The sequence below is a fragment of the Venustampulla echinocandica genome, assembly GCF_003357145.1.
Source record: "Venustampulla echinocandica strain BP 5553 chromosome Unknown scaffold_0, whole genome shotgun sequence".
Classification (NCBI taxonomy): Eukaryota; Fungi; Ascomycota; class Leotiomycetes; order Helotiales; family Pleuroascaceae; genus Venustampulla; species Venustampulla echinocandica.
This window is the reverse complement of record NW_022474205.1, coordinates 7,382,795-7,409,640: the sequence shown is the minus strand read 5'-3', so window position 1 is coordinate 7,409,640 and position 26,846 is coordinate 7,382,795. Positions and strand designations below refer to the sequence as shown.

Genomic DNA, 26,846 nt, shown 5'->3' with positions numbered 1-26,846 from the left:
CGCATCACCGTCAGCCATAAGTTGAGCCTGCTCCGCCCATAACTATCAGTTGTCATAATCACGCTTTCCGCCCATGCGAATGATGCGAGTTCGGAGCCACATCATGAGCTTCGTCCATGCACTATGTGTCTTCTTCTTCGCCAGCTTTGTGAAGTTCTTTCCTGGAACGCCATCATCACGAGCTTGGGAGGAGAATGGGTCACCCTGGCCTGGACCAAAGTTATGATGACTGGCGAACGAGCCTTCTCTCTTCTCCTTTCTGGTCAGATCGGATTTCGACCGCTTGGAGCGAGTAGCTTCACTGGCCGCGGAAGATCTGCGATACTTTCTCTCTATCTCTCGGGCCCGCTTCTGGTCCTGCTTCTCTCTGAGCCGGATCTCTTCGCGTGCTGCCTTCTCCTCCTTGGCTTGTTCTCTCTCGTAAAACTTGCGTCGTGCCTCCTGGATAGTTTCTGGACGGTAACGGGAATCGCCAGCCTCGCTGCGGCTGCGAAGACGAAAGCCCTCAATAGAGGTGCGGAGGGAAGAGGGCGACATGGTTTCAGAAGGTGAGCCGACCTCTGGGTTCACAGTCAAGCTACCGGCGGGATTGTGGATATGGAGACTTGTACTCGACGTTGCGAGGGCAAGACGGGACGGCGACGGTTTAGTTTGTATACGTAGAGGCTCCTGCGGGAGGACGGGCGACGCTGTGCTGTTCAAAGATGATGAAGTTTGGTTTGTGCTTGAGAGGTTGCGGAGCAAGTGAGGTCGCCGCGCCTGATCTTCATCTTCAGTTGACGTCTCGAAAGCCGGGCTCTCCCTCTCTGAATATTCACTCTCGCGCAGTGAATTCTGCTTTGAGGACGGCGGTGCCAGTGGCGGTGTGTATGGCCGCGGTGTCTGTTGGAAAGGATGAACAAATGCTACACCGCGATGGCCGCTTCCTGCGGTGGCGGTGGAGAATTGAGAAGTCCCGCTGGTTGAGCGGTTGTGGTATCCCCTTCTGCCCGTCGCATTGAAGACAGCATCGTGAGAAGAGCGAGACGGCATCCCGTACTCAGACATTCCAACACCACTGCCACCAAAGCCATCCTGCTCCACCGCAAGCCGGTCCAAGTCCAACGAATTCTTTTCGCTGTGTGTTATTTTCTTCAGGATGGGTTTGACAGCCTTCTTCCGCGGCTTCATCTGCCCAGGTCCATTTCTATTGCGGCTCGACATGGTGCTCCTTCAACAAAGCAGCTCCTCGTGCACTCTCGCAAACCAAGCCCGGCGCTGGAAATGCCAGTCGTCGCAAACAAAGCAACGCAGCGCAGACCGGCGTTGCAGGTCACTGCCGGCTCATATACTTCTCATCACTGCGTAGCTGAACACGATGGCGATGGTGATGGCGATGGCGGTAGCTCCAAGGACGGACGTGTTTACTGCGGTCGGCGGGTGTGACGAAAGCACCGCAGCACAGCAACGAGGCGCGGGGTCCCCAAGGGAACGAATCGGCCTCCAGGGGAGCAGGCGAAGACAACTGATGAATACGTTAACGGCGAGGATAGGAATTGGGGCGAAGGGGCTAGAGGATCAGAGCCTCATGGATCAGCGCAGAGCATGTTTGCGGAGGAGGGCGAGCAGGATGAAGCGGAAGACGACGAGGGACAAACGTCAGCCTCCGCAAGCCAAGCGTTGCTGCGGGCTGCTTTCTGGTTGCTTGGCCGGCCCCGTGGAATCCAATCTAGAGCCCAATTCCCCGCCACCGCGCCGTTCTGGGTGACGAGTTACGCCGAGGTCTCCGGGTCCTCGTCTCGCGGGCCCGTCATGGCCGGGAATACCGTTGGTGGCATTGCTGAAGGATCCAGAAATGGGGAATGCTCGTTTGGTGTTTGGAAAAGACGAGATGGGCGGGCCACAATTTGGGACGTTGTTATGGTTATAAAGGCCTACACAATCCCCTTGCTACCTAGGAGACTGCTGGATGGACGGATGGCATTGATTAGCATTGGCATTGGCATGGGATAGCGGATGTGGTGGTATTGTGTGGCATGGAATCGCAGGCCCGCCCATGGTCTTCACCCAATTCGCGATCACTCTGCTACCAGATCTGCCCCGAACAGATGCCAACGATCGAAACCGCTGGGCCGTGCATTTTCAGAAACCGCCTCTTCAAACCAACTTGTCACTACTTAGTACATGTATGCCTCATACTATGTACGTACTACGAAGACTTTCCCATGGTTTACGAAGTACTTCCACCTCCTCCCGGGTCGAACCCAGCAAACCGGTATATCACGTGTTTGACAATTACCTACCTGAGGCGGATAGTATATCCAAGGGGATCGGAATGAGTTTAGTCCAAGAGCGGACTGTTTTGTTTGAATGTCGACGATCGTAGTACCCGTGGACTGTGTCTCTGGGCGAATTCAAAAACTGGCATTTGACAGTGCTAATTTGGAGGTCCTTCCTAAACCGGTTACAGCCTCTTGGATCAAAAGGGAACGCCCCGGCTGGAGTAAGCCTATTTGCCCTTATATCTGATCTAACACAGCTCGAACGTCAGGTCAGTCCTCGAATGTGGATCAATTGCATCAGGGAATTGTCCTCGGGTTGGCCCACGTTTCCGATCGATTACATCATAAGGGCGTCCTAGATATTCGGTTTACGCTTCTACTCAACCTACGTTTCATGCGGGTATCGATCGATGGACGATTCCGCACATGACATTCGGTACGAACTGCAGGAGATCGCAACACCAAAACTATATTAGGGAAGTCGGGCTTGTACGGAAAACCATGCAGATTTTGACGATGTTTGATGTGCGTAGAAGCTACGAGTTGACCTGGAGCCACAAAAGACTAAATAATGCCCGCAGAAGAACCGTAATATATTTAAGGGCCAGACAATATAAAGCTATGTGCTCCGGAAGCCATTATTGCCTCGGAATCGCCCACCATCCACTCTACGTTATTGAAACCTCATTCATCCACATCTGTTAGCTGTATTTTAGCCAGTATTGCTAATCGACAATAACTTGCTCCGTCAACAACTTTTCGAAAGGGGACTCCCGTTTTAAGCGCCGACCATACTAGACATGACTCTGGCATCTCGTATATGGCACAACTGAGGCAGATAGGGCTCGCAAAAGTTTACAGCGGATATATTACCTGAGCAACAACGGTCTCGATCCAGGCACATCCCTGAGATGATCAAACTGCAACCAGCAGCTGCAGATGAGTACCGGACAGTGTCACACACGGTACTAGCCGACCTCCCGTGCTAGATGAAGAAAGAAGAAAGGTCCAAGTCAACTTCGATATCAAGATCGATCGTTACCACAGCTCGCTGCTTCTACCACGTGTCAACTGCTAAGTTCAGAGAATTCTTCGGAGGCTAGCGGAGTGCGCTCGTAGAAGGTCGAATCACTATCGTATCAAGGTCCATTCCTGTGACATGACCGGGAAATACATTCTTCAGACACGTGTGCTTGTTCGGCCGCCATTACCTGTATCATGGGAGGTCGTTGAGAAGCTAGATGCAGCAGCTCGTTTTGCCTAACTTGGCATCGTTGGCCGTTAGATGTGCCGTTCATTGGTGATCCTCTATCTTGTATCGGATCTGTGGCGAGTGGCGGTGTCGGTGGAATTTCCATCACCGTCGTTTCCAACGATGCCCGTCGGCCTCATCTAAAAAGCTTCTTCTTGACGCCGGTAGCATGCGGCGTATCCCTACTTCCCAGGTAACCTTTGCCTGAACCTCGGATTATCCCGCTGGGGAACGGGCTCCGTAAAGGAGAAATGTAGATCCGCCGGCATTCCCTTGGACAAATGGTGTGACCTTCTTCCTTCAGCCTGTCAAGGATCGGCTTACCCGGCCCCTTCTTTTGACTCTTCCTGGTATCAAATATCATACTCGTCGACTGAACAGCGGACGATGCTGGAAATTACAAGAAAGAAATATAGGATATCGCAGAAGATAGAGGGAAGAGATTGCCCTTTTGGCCGGGCACCCGCAACAGCTGCCACGTATGACGGGTTCCGGCAACGCTGGCCTTCTGGGTCAATAAGGTTCTTCGTACGTGAAATCTCACGGCATATCTTGGAACCACCACGTTCCAACCATGCTATGGCAATAATCTGGCCGTCCTGCGTTACGGCCAGACCAGAGTTGTCCCCCCACGCAAGAACGCACTATGAGGCTATGAGTACGAGTACGTGGTATGTTGACTAACGAAGCAAACTTTCCACAAGGCACACGAGAGTGAGGACCCTGATGCGCCACAAGCTCCCTGCGCGGGAGAATGTCGCCGCCAAACAATTACACGTCCATGGCCGTGCTTCTAACTGGTGCGGGACCTAATCGCGGGAAGCTAGACATGGGATTCGAATTACGGAATCGATCACTTGCATAGAACCGTGCATCCCGCTGTGTTGCTGTCGATGCTGCCGCCGTCCCTGATCCCCGTCGAGCACCGCCCGAATTGGATAGCGGTCATGACAAAAGAAGCTGCTCGATTATTACTATTACTATTACTATTATTATTATTGCAACTACAAGAATACATACATACGTCAAGATTCATACTTCGTGCCCACTGGCAACTGCTGGGTTACGGAGCCCCATATACCGGACTTCCCGACTGGATCCAAGCCAGGGCCGCTCTCAGAGGCCCGGACTTTTGCGGCGAGGCTATTTGGATTTGAATAACGGGCTCGTCTTACGGAGGGTATTCCATCGATTCAGGGTCCACCCACCGCTTCAGGTTGCTGCGGTTTCAGTCAATGTCAATGCGAGATTCCCCAAGCCCAGATGCACAAAATCTTTGCAGCCGCTGCGCAAGAGAGGATGGTATTTCGTACGTATCGACTACATGTGAGACCAGGGATTATCTGTGCACTACCACCCATGCTCCGCCTAGGAAGGTCATGTCGCCGCGGACGCATTACTCGCCGGTGCAGGGCGTGGAGTCTCCAGTTCTATAATTGATATTGTTCCGATATGAGTGGAGTTACGAGATGGATTGACACGCCCCGTGCTCCATCAAAACGAAAAGAAGTAACTAGCAGAGGCCAAAGCAGGTGCAAAGCCACGGATTATCTCTTCGCCCACTCTCGTTGCCGTTGTCATTGCCAGTGCTGATGGCGGCTGGGCGGCTGGCGGTTGACTGGGCCAAAGCAGGACTCGACAAATTTTTAAACTCCTTGCAACTGCCTGATTGACATGCGCTCCTCGTCGGGGTTGCATGTACCTGTGACATGGATGTTTTGCAAGCTCCCCAGACATTTAATTTGGGGAAGAGACCTCTTGCATCCGTACCAAGATTCAACGGGAGTCGAGGGTATGTGACCCTTCCGCAACCAAGCGGCGAGGCGCTTCATCCCGCGTATCCCTCGAGAATCCAAGTCTGGCGGGCATAACGCCAGGAAGAGGGAAGGGAAAATGTCCTCAACGGTTCTGGGTACGAAGTATGGTAATAATAGTAGGATGCGCGGCGGCGGTGCAGGCGCGGAGCTCGAGGATCGGGGTCCGAAGCTGAACCGCAGGAACAGAACACACACCACACCACTCGGGCCATTCTAGATTCCCGGCTCGGCCAGTTGGTGCGGCTGGATGTTGGATACTGGATATCTTCAAGCACGAGTCCTCGAACAATATGCGGGGAGCATACAGGAGCCATACTCCGATACTCTACTGACTTATATTGCACGGCCGAATCGATCAATACAACTTGTCCATGGCTGCACAGCGTGACCACCGCCTCCCAAACATACAATGGTACCATTGGGTTTGGAAAATCAAGACAAGGAAATGGCCGCCATGACGCCGGTTTGCATCCGTAAGGATAATGTATACCTCATGGTATACAGAATCAGTTTCAATGCTTGCATGGCACCTTCACAATGCATCGCATCACCCTCGGGCCAGAACCAGGTGTGGGGCGCCACTAAACACCTCATCCCCGAGTGAGAGACATCCGGTATACATTCGGTCCTTGTACAGGCTTGTACATATATGTACATTTCTGGGGGGTAGGTTTGAGTGTCATCCGTGATCGAAGCCGCAAACGGAATGTAATTGCTCGCCCAGGTCGCACGACAGACGGCAATGCAACATCCATCCCAAGGGTTGTCGATGAAATTTTCCTATTGCCGATGTTCCAGGTTGATGTGACGACCAGTGACCAAAAAGAAGGCGGGGTTGTCTTGGAGAGAAGAGCACAGGAGAGAGGACGAGACGAGGCCCGCTGGTGAAGTGGCATTTCCGCCACGGCCATTGAGCAACTGCTAATCGCCAGCGGCAACGATTCAGCGATTCAGCGCCATCAACTGCCCCTCACTGCCCGCGACCCCGTTTGTTTTACTTGATGTTGCTCTGGCCTCGGTTTCCCTTTCCCCACTGCCTCCACTGCCACCATCGACGACTCGAGGAGTCGAAACTCCGCCAACTAGAGCATCCGCGGCGCGAGTGCTCATTGACAGCTGCATGCCATCGATGACGGGTCAAGTATGGATTTGGCCTCTACAACCGAAGTGGTCTCTCCACGAGTCCAGTAGCAGTGCGTAGGCGGCCATTGCTGGTGTTCTTATTACTCACTGGCCAGCCCCTTCGGCGCCTTTTCAGTGCTTCCACTTCACACACGCACACGCACACCCTCGCCCTCGCCCTCGACCCCCGAAGCGCAATAATCCCACAGAAAGCGTAAATTCCCGGAAGCTACTCATCCTCAAGCACCAAGAGTCCCTAACATGTACAAATGGGGCCCGGTGCAGGCGCCCCATAAGGCCCTGGTCTCGTTAAACATACGGGCCTGTCCATGGCTCGATGGCGCGAACAATGGATCGACCAGGGCAAGCAGAGCAAGCGGCAAACGGCGAGAGGCGTGGTATTCAGGCTGCTCGTGCTTCGTTGCGAGGCCTCAACAGGCAGAGCATGCTGGTCAGGGACTAGGTCTCGTCTACAATGCAATACTGCAGCCGCGAATTGCGAAAGGGGACCGCCAGATGGCCGATGCAAATGCCGCAGAGCTGGGGAGAGAAAGCAGAGGATCCGGACGGAGTGGAAATAGCAGTGGGAACGGAAATCCAAATCCAAATCCAAACCCACGTTCAAGTCCAAAGTCCAAGTCCAAGTGATAGTGGTACTGCTGTATGTACTACTCCGTACGGTAGTGGCAGAGAGAGTGGAAGTGGGAGTGGAAGTGGATACCCGTCCTCGTCGTCCTGTAAGTTCAACCCGGAAAAAGTGGTGGCGCCGGCAAGCAGAGCACACAGGGAAGGTATTACCTACGTACTGTGTCCTACGTGCTATGTGCGAGGTGGTGGAGTGAGAGGTGTTCGAACACGATATCACTCTCCTCCAGACAGAGCAATGCGGTCTCGCTACTTGCTCCTCGTTTACTTGCTGCTACTGTACCGTCCTGGCTTCTCAGCGCGCGGTTCCGGCTCCGTCCCACTCCCACTCCCACTCCCACTGCCACTCCCTCCCTCCCTCCATCCACCCCCCCCCAAACCACCAGCACCCCAGCACCAGCAGCGCCTATTCTCTTTCTCCTACCATGATCCACTTTGCTACTCCCCCCATCTCGATCCCTGAAACTTCTGCCTCTGTCCTAACCTCCGAGCTACTCTACCTTACCATTAAAAAAATATGACTTATCGGGTTCGCGCCCGCTTCCTAGATGCCTCGACTCTTGGGCCTGCGCCCGTGGCTGAACTATATAGTTCAAGTCGAGACCCTCAACAGATCACATCAGAATCCAGATCCAGGAGCAGTCCAGGTGATTTGACATTTTGCCATCCTTCCTACTATCCCCATCTTCCCACGTCGTTGCCGATACGGCGCCTGTACATTACATTACACCTACCCATTGGAAACACGGGCACATGGACATTCCGGTCTTTTGGTAATCTTTACTCTCAGTCCTTCGTTGCATAATATCCCCCGGTGTCAGTCAGTGTTGTGTTGTTGGTGGCGGAGTCCTTATCAGGCCCTCCCATACCTTATCCTTCGTTGTTGTCTTCCTCGTCGTCAGATCATTCGGCCACCGCGCAGCATTGCATCCGAGGGTCTTCCCCAAATTTCACGGCTGGATCCAGTGAAAATCCAAAAACCCACTAGAACTCAATTGCATTTCTGGACATTGTTGCATAAAAATCCCGAACCCCAGACGGACAGAGTGCGGAATCGTCCTCCATTCCACTCAACGACTAGCACTTCCAACCACAAACAGCATCACTACACCCCCTGGTTTTTCCCGGTCTCGTCTCCCCAGAACGTCTTCCGGTACCTCCAGAATAAATATTCAGCCTCCTCGTGCCTGCTCTGGTCTCTCACATGGTCCCAGCTCAAGACGATAGCCGATACACACAAGCAACAAGGGGAGTAACTTGCAGTTCACCTTTTGTCGAGGAGCCAACCACAAGAAAGGATAGCCGTCTTCACCTGACTACGAACCCTCTCGAGTCCAACCTATGACTAAAATATATATTTGCCTCTCGATTAAGCATCCCACCGTGGCAATTTAACTGCGGTCCATCACCCTCCCTTGCCCCTCAGACCCCGTGAGTCCCAACTTGGGCGTGTCTGTCACCCTCGACCTAGAATCTTCCTCGCCGGTCATCATCCCCGAACGGCCTTGTCCAAGATGTCGACCATTCAGTTTCTACTGCAATCCAAATGGGTATTTTGGACCCTCTGGTACGTCAAGACTCTCGTAGGCCTCATTCTAAACCAACTCAGACCAAAATCTGTCGTGGAGAGCAACATTTCCTTTTCGCTCTGTTGAGTTGCTACGTGGTGGTTGTTCGTGGCTCCATATCAAAAGCCTGAAGACTAATTTCAATTTAATAGGCTTCATCGCTACCTCCGCTTCATCTTCAACACCTTCAGCCACTGGCGCTACCGAACCGTGCCTATACCGCCTAAGCCATCCTACACGGCTAACGATGTCACTGTTATCATTCCCACAATCCACAACAACTTTGAGGAGCTGAGGGAGTCTTTACAAAGCATCCTCGCATGCCAACCCTCTGAGCTCCTGCTTGTTACAACTTCTGACAAGTATGAAAGGCTGGTAGCATTTGTCAAATCCTTGGGGGCATCAAACGTTCGAGTTTTCAATGTTCCCATTGCAAACAAGCGTATTCAAGTGTGTGAGGCTATTCCAAAGGTGAAAACTGCACTGATCGTCATGGCGGATGACGATGTCACGTGGCCTCGTACGATCCTCCCCTGGCTGCTTGCACCCTTCGAAGATGGTAGGGTGGGTGGTGCTGGACCATGCCAAAGAGTAAAGCGAATCAAATCCGGCACAGTGATGGAATTCGTCTTCAATTGGCTCGGTGCCGCTTATATCGAGAGGCGAAACTTTGAGATCTCAGCTACCCACGGCATTGACGGTGGCACTTCGTGCATGTCGGGGCGTACATGCGCCTTCCGATCTGAAATCCTGCAGAGTCCGCTCTTTTTGGACGGTTTCAAGACGGAGAGATGGGGCAAATTTCAGCTGAATGCTGACGATGACAACTTTGTAACCCGATGGCTGGTCTCGAATCAATGGAAGACCTGGATTCAGTACAACAAGGAATGCGAAATCGAGACAACCCTTGAGAACAATATCAAATTCCTATATCAATGTTCTCGATGGGCGCGCAGCAATTGGAGAAGCAATTATACTAGCCTTGTCACCGAGAGACATGTGTGGACGTAAGTAACGTGCTACCATCGCCACCTCCCCTATTGCTAATAAATTCGAAAGGCAACAACCTTGGTCAACCTATGCTTTGCATATTGCCACATTCACGTCCTTGTCTTTCGCTTTCGACCCTCTGATAATATTCTTGACTTTCAAAGTTACATCGGGCTTATCCGCGGACCTCCAGTTCTACGCAGTTCTTGCTCAACTTGTTTGGATGTGTATCACCAAAGTTGTTAAGCTGATCGGACTGTTCGCGCGTGAGCCTTCGGATCTACTATTTTTGCCTATTTCCGTAATCTTCGGATATTTCCACGGCTTCATCAAACTTTACGCTCTTGCCACCCTTCGCCAAGTGAGTCACGTGACCATCCTCCCATCTCGACTGCAGCGGATTCTGACCTGTTTCTAGACCTCTTGGGGTAGCCGTGCAGACGGTGATGCCAACGATAGCCACCGTATGAGCCCAAGGGCAAGGAGAAGTGAGAGTATCACCTTGCCACCGGGTAACCACCCTGGTCTAATCCGATACAATGACGACAAGTCGTTTACCTCTGAAAAGCCAGTCGATGTGGATATTGCCGCAGATGACGAAAGTGCAGCAGATGGCGAATGCGACTGTGTTTGTAATGACTGTTACGATCCTAACGACTCTAGTGATGATGATTCAACTTCGACTAATAGCTCGATAGCGATAGAGGCTCATGGACGCTAGTGCAGCATAACTCCTGATACCCTCTATCCGATTGGTTGTTTATTAGCATCTTTTCAATTCTTCGGCGCGATGTTTTTACAACGATTCATGAGAGCGAAAATTCCTGGGCTTGGTATGCATATATGGATGCGATGCCGGAATTTGCTGGCAGCATTGATGGGTTTGGAACGAAGTAAATGGGTGTCATTTGCATTGCATTCCCCGGAGTCTGCTTCATCCTACTCTGGATCCCTCTGATCGGACACGAGATAATGAGGATCCACGGTACTAATAGCGAAAATGGGTTCTCTCTCTTCAGGGCGCCCATAAGGCAGGAAAAATTTGGTCACTTTTCGTTTTCTTTCAGGTCTACTTCTGATACCATCTGCATGTCTTTTGAGCAGCAGATCTCCTACCCAAAATTTTGTTTCCTGAGCTGGTGAAATTCGAAAAGGTTCCTCTCGTCACATAGAAAATTTGGCAATTGAGGCCTGGTGGTTTTGTCCAAACACTCGTCTACTTACCTTATAGACCAGACGAGGGGCGGGATAGAGAGCCTCCGGAATAAAGGAGATGTGGGCTACAAAAATGAGAAGAACAATTTGCCATCAGCACCACGCTTCATCACTCCTACCTCAAGCGTCAGCTGGGGTACCGTCCAGTTACACCTTTCCCAGACTTCCCCAACACGGCCTTTTAGAACAGCTCATACTAGGAACATAATGGATAATCCACTAACTACTTGAACAACAGTGCACAAAATTTTAGGGAACCTTGAGCAGGAGCCTTTTTTTGAGCCTTCAAATACTCAATATGGCATCCAAAAAAAGGTATATTTGGTACCAAAGTCCCACACGTACATATCCATATCCATCTCAGTTACCCAGACACGCAAAACGATATGCCACCCCTGCAAACCCGCTCTCTGCTAGATGGCTCGACCCTGCAGACTCTCTACACATGGCATAACTGCATGCTGCATGCCATGCAGACGCAGGCCTTGGGGGGGGGGGGTTGTAGTGGGGGAAGCAGGGGAGTGGCACACTGCAAGAAGCCTATTGTAGCTGAGTTGAGGTGCTACGGTGCTGTCGAAATAGGGATGTGCTAGACTTACTTGTACACTTGGGACGAATGGAGATTGTTCCTACAGTGCTATGCAACCCTACCTCCTTAGTGGACACCGGGAAATCTTTGGCGCTGTTGGTAGGTGTTACATTTCTACCTATTTTGACTCGCTTCGGCCCCCCTTTTTCCCTTCCCCCTTCCCCCTATCCCCTTCCCCCGTCCGCCACTCCATGGGGCATCCATCTGGCCCTAACCACCTTACCACCTTCCTACCCACATACCACCCTAGCGGCATACCGGACGATCGCACAAGTCCCTATATGCTCGAAAAGTACCTTGGTACAGTCACGGTTGATCGGTGTGTCTTAAACTCGTCCCAACCCACAATCAATAATGTCCCACCACCACCGCCAACCCCCATCTATCTATTTCTTCAATATATATAGCGTTCCCCCGCGCTCTCTTGCAGAAAAGACCCACATTCAACATGTGAATATGATGGCTCGAATTCTGTCCTTTCCCTTACCGTCTGCCTCATGCCGCCCCCTTCAACGACACACATCGCCGAATCTAAAGATACCTCGGCGCACAGGCTGAACTGGAGCTTCGGCCTCCATTCCCGTTTCCTCCAATGGTCGGGCCGCGGCTAATCTACGCCGAGTCCGTTGGATGGTCTCTTGTGTGAATCCCCGATATTCCGGGGCGCTGTCGGTATACCACAACGGCCGAAGAAGTTGTCGCCCAGCCTGGATGAGACAAAAAGATCTAGAACCAGTTGTTGGTTGGTATTGCTGGGAATGCTGGGAATGCTGGAAAAGTTTGCCCCTACTAAGTTCACTATTCCTTATTCCGCATCGTTCCAAAGGAGATCTCGTCATCGGGCGCCATTTATATGCACCATCGAACTACACGACGTTCCACAACTTGCACCCCAACAGCCGCATGAAAGTGGGCGCTTCAAGCGAAAGAAACCCGACATATATTGTCTATGTAAGCCATTATCTATACGAACCGTTCAACCGCCACCGTCCCCCCCAGAGCTCCGCCAGTTCCACAAGGGAGTACTTCGGGATACAGTATCTGTCAAAGAATCTTGAAGGGGTTTGGCTCCCCAATGAGAAAGATAAGGGCCTGGTTCCACCATAAAGGCGTCCGGAAATGATATCATTTCTTGACCACGAAGCTAGTCCCCGCATTTTTGCCCCTGCCGAGACTCCTACTGCTCTGGGGAAGTCTTGTGGCTTAAGAATTCCGGAAATGAAACTGGACCAAGTACGAGGTCCGGCGATATTGAAGGTGATCCTGTTTCCAGCTCAGTTTCGCCAGCCTAGGCAGCTCCAATTCTCGAATACTTGGAACGGGCTTTCGTACAAAATCAAGTAATGGGCATGACAGTGGCACCATCCATCCCACCTTGCAGCCCCCATTTGCCTTCTAACCTCCTTGGCTGCCAAACGCTACACGAGGAGGGAGGTTCTAGCTACGCATGCATGTGCTATGCACCCATTCCCTGCTGCGCCATGTCATGTCATGTAAATCATTATTTCCCAGACCATGTTCATGCAGGCTTGACTCGAGCAGTCGGCCGGCCTGCGCAGCAAAGAAACATGTACCAAGCTCAGATCGGAGGGACCTGCATATGTAAGTTGCCATTGGCCGGCGACAGATTAAGTTTACGTATGTCACAGCGTAACGGTGCAGTTGCTGCTTATGACGATAATGGGCAGCAAGTGAAAAGGACACGGCCGCGGAGATCGTGTACGGAGATGACCACCCTCCCGAATAGCTTCATATTGGGCAATTAAGCTCTAATTTGCAAACGGCAGGATTAGCCCCCTTATCGCAAGCATGTGCGGATTAGGATTAGGATTAGGCTTAGCTGTGGGCAGACGCGCGAATGCTTTGACCAATATCAATCTCACTAACGGCTGGTGGGCCCGGCGCGGAATCCGCACTGACTTTATTAATTAATCCGGTTTTGATCTTCTTCATAAAGCGGAGCTCTAGTTGTTGGCGTTATTATTAGTACGTAGATAAGGTATACAATTGTCGCTCATCACCAAGTGACTGGTGTTACAACTTCCGTATCTACGAGGTAGTACCACCAGTACTTATTACTGCGTACATATATGGCTGAGAAAGAGGGGCCGAAACATGATAGATCAATAAAGGTCTAGTTACTGCAATTTTCGGACTTATTAATAGCTTGAATCCCTATGAGTGTAAGTAAGCACTAGGTTGTTGTAATTACCTCCCACAACGACGTGATCGACTAGATCTAATCCGGGCTCCCGTTTGCGTTGCCTTCCTCTCTACCTCTCTGATCATACGGACATCGCCGTACTTGAATTCTTAGGGGCCATTTAGGTAGGCTCTTGAGGTGCCTTTCACATAGCCTTATTTTTTTGCGTAAGAGTCAAGGTACTCCGTAAGGGTGCATCCTGCTTGGTTCTTCCCAACCAACAACCTCCAACATCCGATCCCAGCACAACCCTCAGCCACCAACCCGCCCAAGCAATCGATCTCCGTTAAAGATAATCCGACAGTGCCGCACCACGATCCAAACCAAGGGCCTCGATCACCGACTCCGCGAGAATTCCCCACCCGCCAAGCCGATACGCTGCGTGTCATCGCTGTCGGTGTCAGAGAGCGATCCCAGAGCCCTGACCGTTGGTGATTGCGGGGTATTTTCGAGCCCACTAGGTCTAGCGCTGGCAATCGCTCTCCCTGGTATTACCGTATTGTGCGAAGTAAGGTACACTACTCGTACATACCTACGGAGCACGCTCGTCCCTTATCACATGTTGGTTGGTTGGTTGGATTTGTTAATTTGTTATTATAGAGGCACTGCTAACCACACTCTCTCACCAATTCATTCCGTTCGGGCTTCGTGCCCGTGCTATTTCCTGTCATTCCTAGTCAAGATTCCCTTCGAAACACTAATAACTCTATGATAAGCAATTTCCTCCCCAATGCCCTCTTTTAACATGAGTGTTCCGCAACCTTCCCCACCCGCGCATAAACCCGGCACCGGCCGGTAAAGCAGGAAAATGATTCCCCGAACTTGCCAAAACTACTCGCGCAATCCATGCTATAGCTATGCACGGCTACGGTGGAGATCGGGAATGTAAGCGCGCTGTGGCTTGGGAAATGAGGCCGACGGATTAATTTCACTCTACTTCGTACAGCCAAGCAGTCTTGTTTGGAGCGGACTGTTGGTTAGCTTGTGATGAATCCACCGATTTGGGTGGTGCAGCGGTAGCGCGTTTAAATCGCATGAAGTTCGTTAGACTGTAAGTGGACGGTGCTTAGTCAAGATGTACAGTACGTTACAGTACAGTACAGTACATGTACATGTACTGTACACATGTACATATCTTAGGTAGACCCTGTAGGTAGTGGAGGAGATGTTTATATGTGCTTTCCCCTCTCGATTTCGAGTTTTTTTAGATTGCCTTGCCTAACTCGATCTTTGATACTTATGTCTTACACTCAGCCTGGTTTGAATCTGATCCTTCTCTTCCAACTTGCCCTTCTTTGTTCCCGGCTTGTTAAACTTATCATCTCCTCGTCCCTTTACTTAAATCACATGTGATTTTTATAACTATCCTATTTGGGACATTCGTTTATGAGCATCATCACTGCTGTTGCGAGCCAGAGTTGACCTGCATTAGCTAAAACCCTATCCTACCGAGTCTGAAAGACGACAACATATGTACTGTTGGGTTGTGTGATACCTTTAAGGACGGCATTTCTGTGACGATAGTTTGGCGGGTTGGCGTAAATGGGAAAAGGAGTAAAAATATCTGCATGTAGGCAGAGTAATACATTAAGCGGCGATTATAATAGTTTAAACTGTTAATATGGAATCATGAATCATGAGAAATATTGAAACCCATTCCTCAACTCGCCTGTAGAATGATCCCGCTATTTTTGTGATAAAAATATACAGATAAAATTACACCACTTGGTGTCAATCACGATAACCTTCTGCTCATTTCAACCTTTCCTCCTATCCAAGTCCTCGCGTGTACATCGACCCCCATAGGAAACTGGAAGATATCCTGGTGACCATACAGTGCCGCTCTGTGGAGGAAAGAATCACCAGGGGTTTTCCCGCAAATCCTTCACTCTGCCGGTATTGCAGTTCCTTTTAACAAGGCATCAACAAAATATCAAACGAGTCGCCATTATGCAGCTGCTTTAACCCTCCTGGAAACACCTCACAAGCATCGATAACACCATCAACCAGAGCAATTACCAGCCAAAAAAAGAATGTTTTCCTTCATGGCAGCGGTGAGCGCCGGTTGGCTGGTATAAATGTAGGAGACGACCTCAGGCCACACTTCAGGGCGTGGTATAGGCAGATCGACCGAGTCCCCTTTTCGCACGTGGCCGGAAAGTAGTAATGCACCGAGAACGGGGAGGTAATGGAGAGCGTATTCAACATCTGAGAGGTGGGAGTCAGTATATAACTTTAGAGAGGGTAATCCAAATCACTTACGAAGTGGCACTGCGCCTTTCCCGAGAGAGGACAATTTCTCCTCATGACGGTACTCACTATTCCTTCGTTGCCCACCATTCCCGGCCTGCAGTGCTGCAGTTCGGCGGTGTCGACTTGAGCGCCTAAGGCGAGGCGTGGGTTCTTCGGATTTTGACCTCGGAATAGAGGGTATGCTTTTCCGAAGCTCATCAATGTCAAATTGCCTTTGGATTATAAAGGGTTTTCGCTCCTTGGCCTTTGGCAAGACCCTTGCCCGTATTGTGACGAGATTCGATGAAGCAGATTTTGCTTCCGCCTCTTCCTCACTGACAGAAGTCATGCTGGGCAGACGGAGACTCACAGCATTGACAAAGACATCTGCAGTTGCAACATTTCCGAGATACACACTTCCCCAGTCCCGTAGACGGTCATGGATATAGAGAAATGGTACATCTCGGGCGGAACTTGTAGAGACGGTCGAGGATCTTCTAGATGTAATTGCCCTGATCTTAACAAGGTCATTCTGCCTGATCTCGTCGCTGGTCATTTGGACGTCATCCGATTCCTCGGCTTTGAATTTAGACTCCTTCTCTGATATTTCTGTGACCGTTTGCAACGTCGGGGAAGCGAATGTGAAGGTTGCTAACCGCACCGCCAGGTCGGCAGGCACAGCCACAGCAGAATGCCGCCTTGGGAACTGGTATGCTTCATATGAGCTTTGACGCCGTTGGAGAGCACACGGACTTAGACCCAGTGCTGCTTCCTGTTCAAGATAGAAGGCACGAGCTGCCACAATAGTCGGGCTTGGAAAGGGGACGGAGCTCATCGCGATCGGCGAGCCGGCACTTGAAGCCCATCTTTTGGACACTGGCGAGGCCACAATGCTGGTTTTGACTGGACGGAGCTGGCTGTGTTGTCTTCGAGCCATGGCTGGTACTCTAGCAGATGGATGCCACCTAGGACGGTATTTTATTTTGCTGGCCTACACCAAGTAGACTGTTCTTCCGGTGAAGGGGAAATGTTCACTGTGAAACTTTGTACGTCCTGCCGCGGAGGAGTAGACACCTTTTATTGAATGCTGCTTGGGAAGAGATACGATTATCTTTAGGTGTGAAGGTGGATTCGTACAGCTCTGATAGCAAGGGAGATAGAGGATGTGCAGAATGGGGATTAACCGAGAGGTGAAGAGAAAAAAATAAAGGGACGAGAGGGCACAGTTAATACATGAAAAGGAGACAATACAAAGGAAGTAACTAACGTCATTATGTTGCGACTTTAAGCGCCATACCTCACATATGGCTCGTTGCAGAACTTCGGACAAAGGAAACCGGTTGCAAAGAAAATATTGCCTTGAAGCAGATCGTGTCTTATCTGAGTCATGACTTGACGATGGCCACTTGGCGCCGTTTGGTCTTCCAAACCCTTACTGACAATAGCCGACGACGAGGACGCTATTACTACCAAATTCCAAAAGCTTCTGGCCAACAGATCCTGTGGTTGGATATGGATACCTTGCATATCCTGCCGATAGCTGATACCGCTGCAATGGAAACCCGCGTCAGGATGTGCGAAGCCACCCGCAGCCACACTGTAAGACGAAACTTCAAAGAGACAAATTCTTTGAGAACACATTCCTCACCAGTGGGTGGGTACTGCTGACGCAGGCAGACACGGTCGGCTGCTTTGTTCACACACTTGCCGGATTGCGTGAATCAGGTCAGCATCCCCGGGTTACGGCCGAGTGGAGAAAACCCCACGAAGGATTTGCAGATCTGGGGACCGCGTGAAGGTCGGAATCCGTGATGTGACGATGGTGAACAAAGAAACAGACCGAGATGGATGATATGTCAACAACCGTTGGTCAGCTCTAGGCCGCTTCGGGTAAGGCCGACAGTTAGCCACTCGGACCCCTTTCCCATCCCTCGGCTACACGACGCTGCGAGTGATTTCTGGCATCATCAAAACATCACAGCTATGCTTTTGAGACTTTGACGGATGACGACGATTCCCCATTGAACGGAGATTTTTTAAGCACAATGTCACGGGCAGCTGCAGCAGCCATGGCTGCCTCCTATAAAAGCTTAAAAGAGGATTTCGTCTCGAATTTGGCTGGTGGGGAGATTGGGGAAATCAATTGGGTTACGGGAGTTGCTCCAGTAAGTTTGCCTCTGGCCTTCGTGTCCTGTCCAGCCCTCCATGCCGAACTGTCGCATCTAATATGGAGGAAGTCAGCTCTTGTTCTCTGGTCGGCACTTCAGTCACGGCAATCGTTCTTCAAGCCATACACCCCGCTCGCCTTCGCTGTCGACTTCCTTTTGAACGTCTGTGCTATTCTTCTAGCTATCACACTTTACTCAAACAAGCCCGCCCTCCTAAACATCCTCCTCGTTGCCCCAGTCGCCGCCATCTATGCTATCCCAAGACCGCACTCGGCGAAGAAAGCGAAAGTGCCACCTTCGAAACAGAAACAGACCAAGAAGGCCGAGGTCGAGAACCCGCTCCCGAAGAAGCCTTTCGTAACTATATACCGAGGGGCGATGTTGGTAGTCACATGCGTCGCCATCCTCGCAGTTGACTTTCGGATCTTCCCGCGAAGATTCGCAAAGGTCGAGACTTGGGGCACGTCTCTGATGGATGTGGGAGTAGGCTCGTTTGTGTTCTCTGGAGGCGTTGTGGCCGCCCGAACACTCCTCAAGGAACAGTTGACCGGCAAGGCAATGCCGCTCTCCACCCGGCTGTATGGCTCAGTGCGTCATTCTCTGCCGCTGATAGTTCTCGGCCTTGTCAGGCTGTACACTGTTAAGGGCTTAGATTATGCCGAGCATGTGACGGAGTATGGGGTTCATTGGAACTTCTTCTTCACGATGGGGCTTTTGCCTCCATTCCTTGCTCTTTTTCAGACAGCATTCCAGTTTTTGCCTTCGTATGCGGGATTAGCGATCCTTCTTGGCACGGCATACCAAATCGTTTTGGATTCTACCGATTTGACAAGCTATGTCTTGACCGCACCAAGAACGAACCTACTCTCAAAAAATCGAGAGGGTATTTTCAGCTTCTTTGGTTATCTTGCAATATTCCTTGCGGGCCAGTCTACCGGCATGTTTGTTCTCCCTCGAAGTACTTCCAGCGCTGCATCAGGAGTTGCTCAACGGAAGAGGCTCCTGCTCACGCTGTCGGCCTGGTCCGTTGTGTGGATCGCCCTGTATTGTTTGACTACAAATTACACCTACGGATTCAACCTCAGCGTATCTCGGCGGCTTGCGAATCTGCCATATATCCTCTGGACCTGCGCATTCAACTGCTCTCAGATTACCGCGTTTTGTTTGGTGGAAACGATTTTCTTTCCACAAAATTACAAGAGCACCGATGCAAAAGCAGAGAAGGAGGCGTATGAAACATCCACGAGCAGAGTACTTGATGCATTCAACAGGAACGGCCTAGCACTCTTCCTGGTGGCAAACCTGCTGACTGGCCTCATCAACTTGACTATTCCGACACTGCACGTGAGTAGCCTAGAGGCCATGGGTATATTATTCGTATACTCGTTAGTGTTGTCGGGTCTGGCGGTCGGACTAGATGTGTTTGATGTCTCGATTAAAATGTAAGGCAGATATAGATCTACCATGTTTATACTCTGTGCAACCAAACTATCGGCGTTCCCGTACCTGCGCGGCGCATTCTTACTCTGGCGTTTGGTCTTCTAGAAGGCAGTTTAATGAGAAGGTCCGTGATATCCATAGATGATTTATGCCCTACGGCCCGGATTAAGGAAGATGACATCAACTCGGGATCACAAGAAGACAATTCTGCGGAGTATACGATTCTCGAGTTAGCACCGGCTCAGCGTTTGCTCGCGGAGACTGGCCAGATGTGAGGTAATCCGGAGGCCAGCTTTCGCCGTGTAGTTTATCCGTGGCAAATATCCCAGAATAGCTGCGCTACCTTAATGTGGAGATTTCCATCAATCATCTCCGAAAAGCTAGGTTTTAGAGTCCTGGTTTATGCCGTCGGGCAGCCGTTGCGGCAAAGGTACTTGGTGTAGTTTGTTTCATCGATACAAGCTCTCGAGTATTGCAAACATCCGTTCACAAGCGCGCCAGCACGTTTGATTTGCCGAAATAATCGAGAACGCACGCAAGCAAGCAGCCGTCGCCATTACGAAGTGCCCAATCCAGTCTCTCGAGGGCCGAGGCTGGCGAGGCTGCATAACGGTTGCAAGAAAAAACATATGAAGTATTATTTTATCATTGCTCCGATTACCAGGTTATGAGATCAACAATACATAGTACGGCACTCGTAGCTAAAGATTGAGGAGATGGCTTATTATTACGCTGGCCTCCCGGCGCCACCAAGTGTTAGCTCTTCGAGGCTGGAATCGAAACAATAGCGGCTAGCAAGAGAGCCCAAAATAGAAACAAATCGAAACAAAACAAAGTGCCCAGAACACTACGTATGATACGAAGCACTATGCATCATATATCGAGTAAGAACTTATTTAACAAGTCCAAGTCGAGTGCGGATCCAACCAGCGGCGCGGCGCCTTATTGGGTTGGGCCATAAACCGTTCCATGCGAATCACGAACGCCTCATTTCCGGTGTTAATGCACCAGTCGGTCAAGCCAGATTGCCATTCTCGTCGCAAGAATACTCGGTATGCACCGAGAAAGGGAGACGTATTCATTAGGTAGAAAAGGTGAACGGGTTGGTGAGACATTGTTGCAAGTATAATCTGACAGCAGTCGGTGGGTGGCTGGTGGACGGCCTATCAGTACTCGATCATGCCTTTTTCTTCGATGGATGTTTCACCATATAAGGCTTCCTTCGGGGACGCATAGCCAATGGCGGGATGTAAGGATCTGATCTCGATCTGGATCTGGATCCTTTTTCGACGGGAGGGAGAGGATTGTCATTACATATTGACACGTCATGCGAGCTGGTAAACAAATGACTGAATGTTTATGCGATGTTTCTGTTGCTGCCCGGATACTGCCGTTGCACCGTATTGCTACGTACTGTGCTGTATGGAGATGTGGAATTTGGAGTTTTGGGTAGAGGATGCATCTTTCAATCAGGTGTCAATTATCCAGTTCCAAAGCCTCGTTCGTCTTGACCAACTGTGTATTTATTACTCGACCACTCCGTGCTGCAATAATGAGTGCCTAGATGGGATCCTGAAAGTTGGAGGAAGCTGGCCGCTGTACTTCGTATCTCTCTCATACAGTTAGTAGCCTGCAAGGTACGCACAAGCAACGGAGGTGTCGATAACGACCGAGTATACTTCGTGGCAATGCCATGATATTATAACCTAGGTACCTCATGATGCGCAATACCTAGGTACCTTACCTAGTACTGCCGGTAGCACCTAAATATCCATCTACGTCTTGCATTATAGTCCAAGTTCAAGTTGCAAAACGTGTTGTCGCTGTTACCGTCGCGCACCAACGGCTTTCGCCTTCCCCTTTTTCCGTCTCAAACCTCGCTAAGTCGCGAAAAGGAAATTACAGCTCCAAGCACCACCAGCGACAACAGCAGCAGCAGCAGCCAGCAGCCAGCAGCTAAAGCCAGACGAGACCAGAAGAACACCCGCGAGTCCTGCGGTGTCTGCGCTTCTGCAGGCTGCTGATTTCTGATCCCGACTTCTCTCCTGCTTCCGAGTACCTGCTCTAGTGAATTGCGTCGCTACAGAGGAGCCTCAACGCCATCCTCACCTCTGGCCGCTCGTCCTCTTCACCGTCTTCACCTTCGTTGTCGCCGTCGACGTCGCCATTATTCCCCCTACCCGCCGCCATCCCCAAGTCCCTCGACCCGTCCCGAATCCACTCACGCCGTCTCAGTGTCAGCCTCCACCTCGTCACTCCACTGCCAACGCGTCCGTTGCCAATTGACCCTTCCAGCACCAGACGAAGACTCTAAGGATACGCCGGCACCCGCGTGTTGTGATAGGGATCCGGAGCGAGAACGACCTCGTCCAGCCTCACCAACAATCCGCCATCTGCAATCAGCGCCCAACCTCGACAATTGGGAGTCGCACGATGAGAGCGGGCCCGCACTATTGGTGATCAAGGCGACCGCTTCTAAACTATACACAACGGGTGGAAAGTGCTGCTACAGTCGCAGCAGCGTCAAGATTGAACCCCCGTTGCAAGTGAGCGTGGTCAATTAACACAACAATCACTGTTCCGCCGGTGCGCCTGGTGTGAAGAGATGTCTTCCGCTGCGCTGCAAACAGCACCTCATCAACCGACAACTGTCTCATCGCATTCTCCCGTGCCAGCAACAGCAGCGTCTTCGAACAGGGCATATACATCGGCACCCTCGCAGCCGCGCGATCCCTACTACAGTCAAACCGCTTCGAACGCGTCTCCGTCGTCAAACCGGCGAACCAGTAGACGACCCAGCGGCAATGGCGCATCGAATAATAATAATAACCCACAACAACAACAACAAGACGAAGAAGTTCAAGCATACTATCACTCGTCCTCGGGCACTGCCGCGAATGCCGCATCGATGACGAGCCGAGTCGCAAATCCCTCGAGTCACGCATCTTCCCCAGTTACGACAGCAGCGAGTCCTGCAACAGGCTACCCAGCCATGATGGCCCCAGGGGATCATCAACGCGGCGTGCCGCCAGTCGTCTCGCCTCGGACGTCTTCCAACCGAAACGCGGTGCATGCGAATGCGGCAGCCACTGAGCGAAGCTCGAGAAGGGAGAGATACGCCCCTGAGTCTACGACGTCTCCACGAATATCATCCCGCGAAGGCCGGCAGGATAGGGATAAGGATCGGGAAGATAGGCAGCGAAGCAATGGCAATACACAAGTAAATGGGGCTGATAGAGGGCCGGATGATCCAGCAGCTGCTAGCCGCGCTAGACGAAGGGCACAACCACAGTCGGGCGAAGCCCTTCCCCATAGACCCAGCGGAACTCGAGACTCCCGGTCAGGACAGGCCTCACCAGCACAAAGACCATCAGCAGGGAGAGCACACTCATCAAGCGGCGTATCGAGAGACGGAGGCGAGATTTTGAACCGCGTGGTTGTTAGTAAACCTGAAGTCGACATAGACAGGGAACGTGAGCGTATGGCAGAAGCTGTGCCATCTTCTCCAGCATCCCAAGCTATCCCCAGAGGGGGGTTGGCCGTTGTGGGTAGTGAAGGCATTGATGATGAGAGACGAGGGACTAGCCGCAGCCGGCATGACCACAGCTCTAGCAAGCGGGAGAAGAATAGCAAGTTCGGCGACTACTACTTAGGTAATACTCTGGGAGAAGGCGAGTTTGGAAAAGTCAAGATGGGGTGGAAGCAGGAAGGTGGCGTACAGGTGAGATTTGGTATTCGCAGGCTTTTAGAACGGTCAACTAACATATCATTGAAAGGTGGCTATCAAGCTTATTCGCCGCGACAGCGTCGGCACCAATCCCACTAGACTTGCAAAGATCTACCGTGAGATCGCTATCCTCCGCGAGATATCCCATCCGAATATTGTACGATTACATGAGATGGTTGAGACGGAAAAACAGATTGGTATAATCTTGGAGTACGCTTCTGGCGGAGAGCTGTTCGACTATATTCTCAATCACCGGTATTTGAAAGATAATGCTGCCCGCCGGCTCTTTGCGCAATTGGTATCAGGCGTGGGATATCTGCATAAGAAGGGGATTGTTCACCGAGATCTTAAGCTTGAGAACTTACTCCTCGATCGCAACCGGAACATCATCATAACCGACTTCGGGTTCGCCAATACCTTTAGCGCAGATGACGAATTGGGAGAAGAAATTGAATACAACCTCTCCAGTCGAGACTTTGTGAAGAGAATGGATCTTGATAAGATCCTGCCGAACGGGTACAGGCGAGGCGACTTGATGCAGACCAGTTGTGGAAGTCCCTGCTATGCTGCCCCAGAACTTGTCGTAAGCGACTCGCTGTATACCGGCCGCAAAGTTGACGTATGGAGCTGTGGTGTTATATTAGTGAGTCTTGATCTATTCCTAGAGGTATTTCGCTGACATATAGTAGTATGCAATGCTAGCTGGCTACCTCCCCTTTGACGATGATCCAGCCAATCCCGAAGGCGACAACATCAACCTCCTCTATAAATATATCGTGTCGACACCTCTCACCTTCCCCGAGTATGTAACACCTCACGCGCGCGACCTTCTCCGACGCATCCTTGTCCCGGATCCGCGAAAACGTGCAGATCTCTTTGAAGTCGCAAGACATAGTTGGTTGAGCGAGTATTCTCATGTGGTGGGCTTCATTACTAGCAGCACTTCTACCACCCAAGACATTGCCAAGGCAAGCATTGGCACTATAGATCAGCAAGAAGCACCTCACCTCGCGAGGAGCGCTTCCGTCAGAGAGCCATCGAAAACACAGAAGAGTCCACCAGCTGTTGGTGACCTCAGCAGGAAGCATGGGAATTTGGATCCGGATGCCAGTGAGGCGCACCCCAAGCCTCAGAAGGACAACAAACGGAGGACCGTTCAAGTGGAATATGTCGCACCTCGATCACAAACACAACGTGGAGAGCAGACGACTGCCACCGCGCCATCAGGACCATCAAGGACACGGGCTCGTGCTGGCAGTGGAGGCCCAGTCGAAGTGCAACCGATACAACCCACAAGCAGAAGGACTGTGTCTGTTGAAAAACCCCTGCCACAAGATCCTCCAAAGTCTCGAGATGCGCAATATTCCAATCAGGCAAGGCGGCCATCAAGCTCCCAACGCCAACAGGGCATGCCTCCACCATCCCGCCCTGGGCGAGAGCCACCTCGGTCCGTTTCTGATCACGCTCATATAGCGAGTCTAGCCGGCCCCCCAGTATCAATTGCTCGCCCAAACACTGGAGGCTCGATGACATCTACGGGAAGTCGACCAGGAACGCTACCACTCAACAACCGCGGCTCGTATAGTCAGCCTGCGGCGCCCACAGTAGCTGGAACCAACGCACATGGACGGATGTCACAGCCGCAGAATTATAACATCTCGGGCCAAGCGATGCAGGATGGTGATGAATATGGCCGTCCCGACTCCCGCCGAGTTCCAGCCAAATTTGCAAAGGTGGCAGGTCTCCAGGAAGGGGCCGCGGTTCCTGAGCAAAAAGGGCACAAGAGGTCAAATACAATTGGCGGTTTCTTCAGCAGAAGCAACTCTGTCTTCGGAGGGAAATCTGGACGGAAAGATGTAGAACTCGGGCAAGATAGACCTGAAAAGCAAAAGAAATACCCACCAGTTAGCATGTCCGGTGCAATAGGCCATGGCCAAACGGATACTCCTAGACAATCGATGGATTCTCGCCGGTCAATATCATTTGGATTTGGTAAGAAGCGAAGCGGGAGCATGACAGGATCGCAAACTACTCTTCAGGAGAAGCCGCGAAGGTTCTCTCTACTTCCGTCTGGTTTTTCGCTGAAAGCCATCGGGATCGGTAAGGATTACGTGACACCTGGGGCTCCGGCTTCAGATCAACAATTCGACTCGCGTCCTAACAGCCGGGGGAACTACCTAGGACCTCCCCAGTCCGCCCGTACCGACCCGACTCGCAATATTAGCGGCGCCACTGCCATTCACCCCTCTACTGCTGATGGCTCATATGACTACCAGCGTGACAGTCCCGTGCAAGATTATCGTGGACCTGCCACTGCTATCCCAGCCCAACCTCGATACGCATCCCATGGCCAGGCCTCAGATCCTCGCTCTGGGGCGCCCCCTCAATTCCTTCCGCCTCTAAACTTCCGACAAGAGGAGGCAGGGCTAACCACGGAATCCGAGTCGTCACTCACCGATTTCCAGAACCAACGCGGCGCCGGAGCCTATCCTACTGGGTTTAATGCGTACGAGACCGATCACCGGCCGGCGGCGACTAGTAGAGGAGGCAATGGGCGGGGAGTGTTGCAGAAGAACAACCGCAAGTTCACTGATGCATATGATCAAGAAGTTAGCAATGGATACCGACCAACGCACGTGGATCATGCCGGGACGAGTTCCGCAGCGCGGAAAGTAATGGATGCTTTTAGGAGGCTAGGAAGAAGCCGAGGCGGAGAACGATGATCTGCTAGAAGCCAGCCTCAGACATGAGAACCATACATGTTGTGAGGTGATCATATGTGTTAGATTGGATGGAAACCAATATTAATTCGTCATATTTTCAAGGATGTGGGAGTGAAGGTTGCTGCTTAACTGTTCCTCGAGAGGAAACGAACAGATTCGAAACACTGCTTCACCACCTACTTTAATAATGGCTTAGAATGAACAAACAGAAAGAAGGGCGGATTACGGCTGCTGTGAGATTCATTTCGGTGTTGGAGTTTTTCAGAGGGGTTTTGTTGGGAGGAGCAAGTTAGTTGGCGGTGCAAGGAAGGGAAATCGTCCCATAGTTTGATGTGTGTATCTTATTGTATTGTCTAGTTCTGCGCTTAGCTTAGCATCCTTTGCCTTTGCAGCAGGAGGAGGAAAGGACAGCGAGCAGCAAGCCGAGTTTCCCGCAAACTGACTCTTATATTACTCTTTTCGTAAATATAATACCCCTTGTTGTTTGCTTTGTCGCGGTTGTTTTTTTGACTTGCTTCCTTTTGTCCTTTGTATAGTGATAACAATAATTGGCAAGACGTGAGGTTGATGGATGGATTCTGGGATATGGCTAGACGTCCTGACGAAAAAAGGAGAATATTGTATGTAGCGCGAGGAGATAGATAAACTTGATATATATAGTTTCTGTGTCTGCATGTTATCAATGTAGAGAGGCTATAGACAACCTGTATTCTCCAAACGTATAGCCGCGACCTCCGTAGAGAAGGGATCCAACTACGTTACTGGGGGTCCGAAACCCTAGGAATTAATCATGCGTATTTACACCGCTCCTCGGGAGAGTGACTTAGAATAACATACCTGACCGCACGCTCTCGCTATTCGAACGAGATCCACGTTGCAAAAAGTTATCACCTG

At 51.1% G+C, this 26,846-nt stretch overlaps 7 protein-coding genes across 7 annotated transcripts; 5 read left to right on the top strand and 2 right to left on the bottom strand.

The window, feature by feature from the left end:
• Window positions 1–45: 45 nt before the first annotated feature.
• BP5553_02336 (Uncharacterized protein) lies at window positions 46–1,203 on the bottom strand (the record flags this gene model as incomplete). Its single annotated transcript, XM_032010959.1, has 1 exon — window positions 46–1,203. One exon carries the CDS (start codon window positions 1,201–1,203, stop codon window positions 46–48), a length of 1,158 nt encoding a protein of 385 aa, XP_031875013.1.
• A 60-nt stretch (window positions 1,204–1,263) lies between these two features.
• On the top strand, window positions 1,264–1,992 carry BP5553_02335 (uncharacterized protein; the record flags this gene model as incomplete). Its single annotated transcript, XM_032010958.1, has 2 exons — window positions 1,264–1,381; window positions 1,445–1,992. The coding sequence occupies 2 exons, from the start codon at window positions 1,264–1,266 to the stop codon at window positions 1,990–1,992; spliced, it is 666 nt and encodes a 221-aa protein (XP_031875012.1).
• Window positions 1,993–6,713: 4,721 nt separating this feature from the next.
• On the top strand, window positions 6,714–7,100 carry BP5553_02334 (uncharacterized protein; the record flags this gene model as incomplete). Its single annotated transcript, XM_032010957.1, has 1 exon — window positions 6,714–7,100. One exon carries the CDS (start codon window positions 6,714–6,716, stop codon window positions 7,098–7,100), a length of 387 nt encoding a protein of 128 aa, XP_031875011.1.
• A 1,511-nt stretch (window positions 7,101–8,611) lies between these two features.
• Window positions 8,612–10,376, top strand: BP5553_02333 (Nucleotide-diphospho-sugar transferase; the record flags this gene model as incomplete). The annotated part of the gene is made up of 4 exons (XM_032010956.1): window positions 8,612–8,664; window positions 8,818–9,672; window positions 9,725–10,016; window positions 10,074–10,376. The coding sequence occupies 4 exons, from the start codon at window positions 8,612–8,614 to the stop codon at window positions 10,374–10,376; spliced, it is 1,503 nt and encodes a 500-aa protein (XP_031875010.1).
• Window positions 10,377–15,664: 5,288 nt separating this feature from the next.
• BP5553_02332 (uncharacterized protein) lies at window positions 15,665–16,831 on the bottom strand (the record flags this gene model as incomplete). The annotated part of the gene is made up of 2 exons (XM_032010955.1): window positions 15,665–15,870; window positions 15,925–16,831. The coding sequence occupies 2 exons, from the start codon at window positions 16,829–16,831 to the stop codon at window positions 15,665–15,667; spliced, it is 1,113 nt and encodes a 370-aa protein (XP_031875009.1).
• Window positions 16,832–17,939: 1,108 nt separating this feature from the next.
• Window positions 17,940–19,777, top strand: BP5553_02331 (GPI-anchored wall transfer protein; the record flags this gene model as incomplete). The annotated part of the gene is made up of 3 exons (XM_032010954.1): window positions 17,940–18,059; window positions 18,132–19,406; window positions 19,520–19,777. The coding sequence occupies 3 exons, from the start codon at window positions 17,940–17,942 to the stop codon at window positions 19,775–19,777; spliced, it is 1,653 nt and encodes a 550-aa protein (XP_031875008.1).
• Window positions 19,778–22,107: 2,330 nt separating this feature from the next.
• Window positions 22,108–25,952, top strand: BP5553_02330 (Protein kinase-like (PK-like); the record flags this gene model as incomplete). The annotated part of the gene is made up of 3 exons (XM_032010953.1): window positions 22,108–23,223; window positions 23,279–23,872; window positions 23,919–25,952. 3 exons carry the CDS (start codon window positions 22,108–22,110, stop codon window positions 25,950–25,952), a joined length of 3,744 nt encoding a protein of 1,247 aa, XP_031875007.1.
• Window positions 25,953–26,846: the final 894 nt, after the last annotated feature.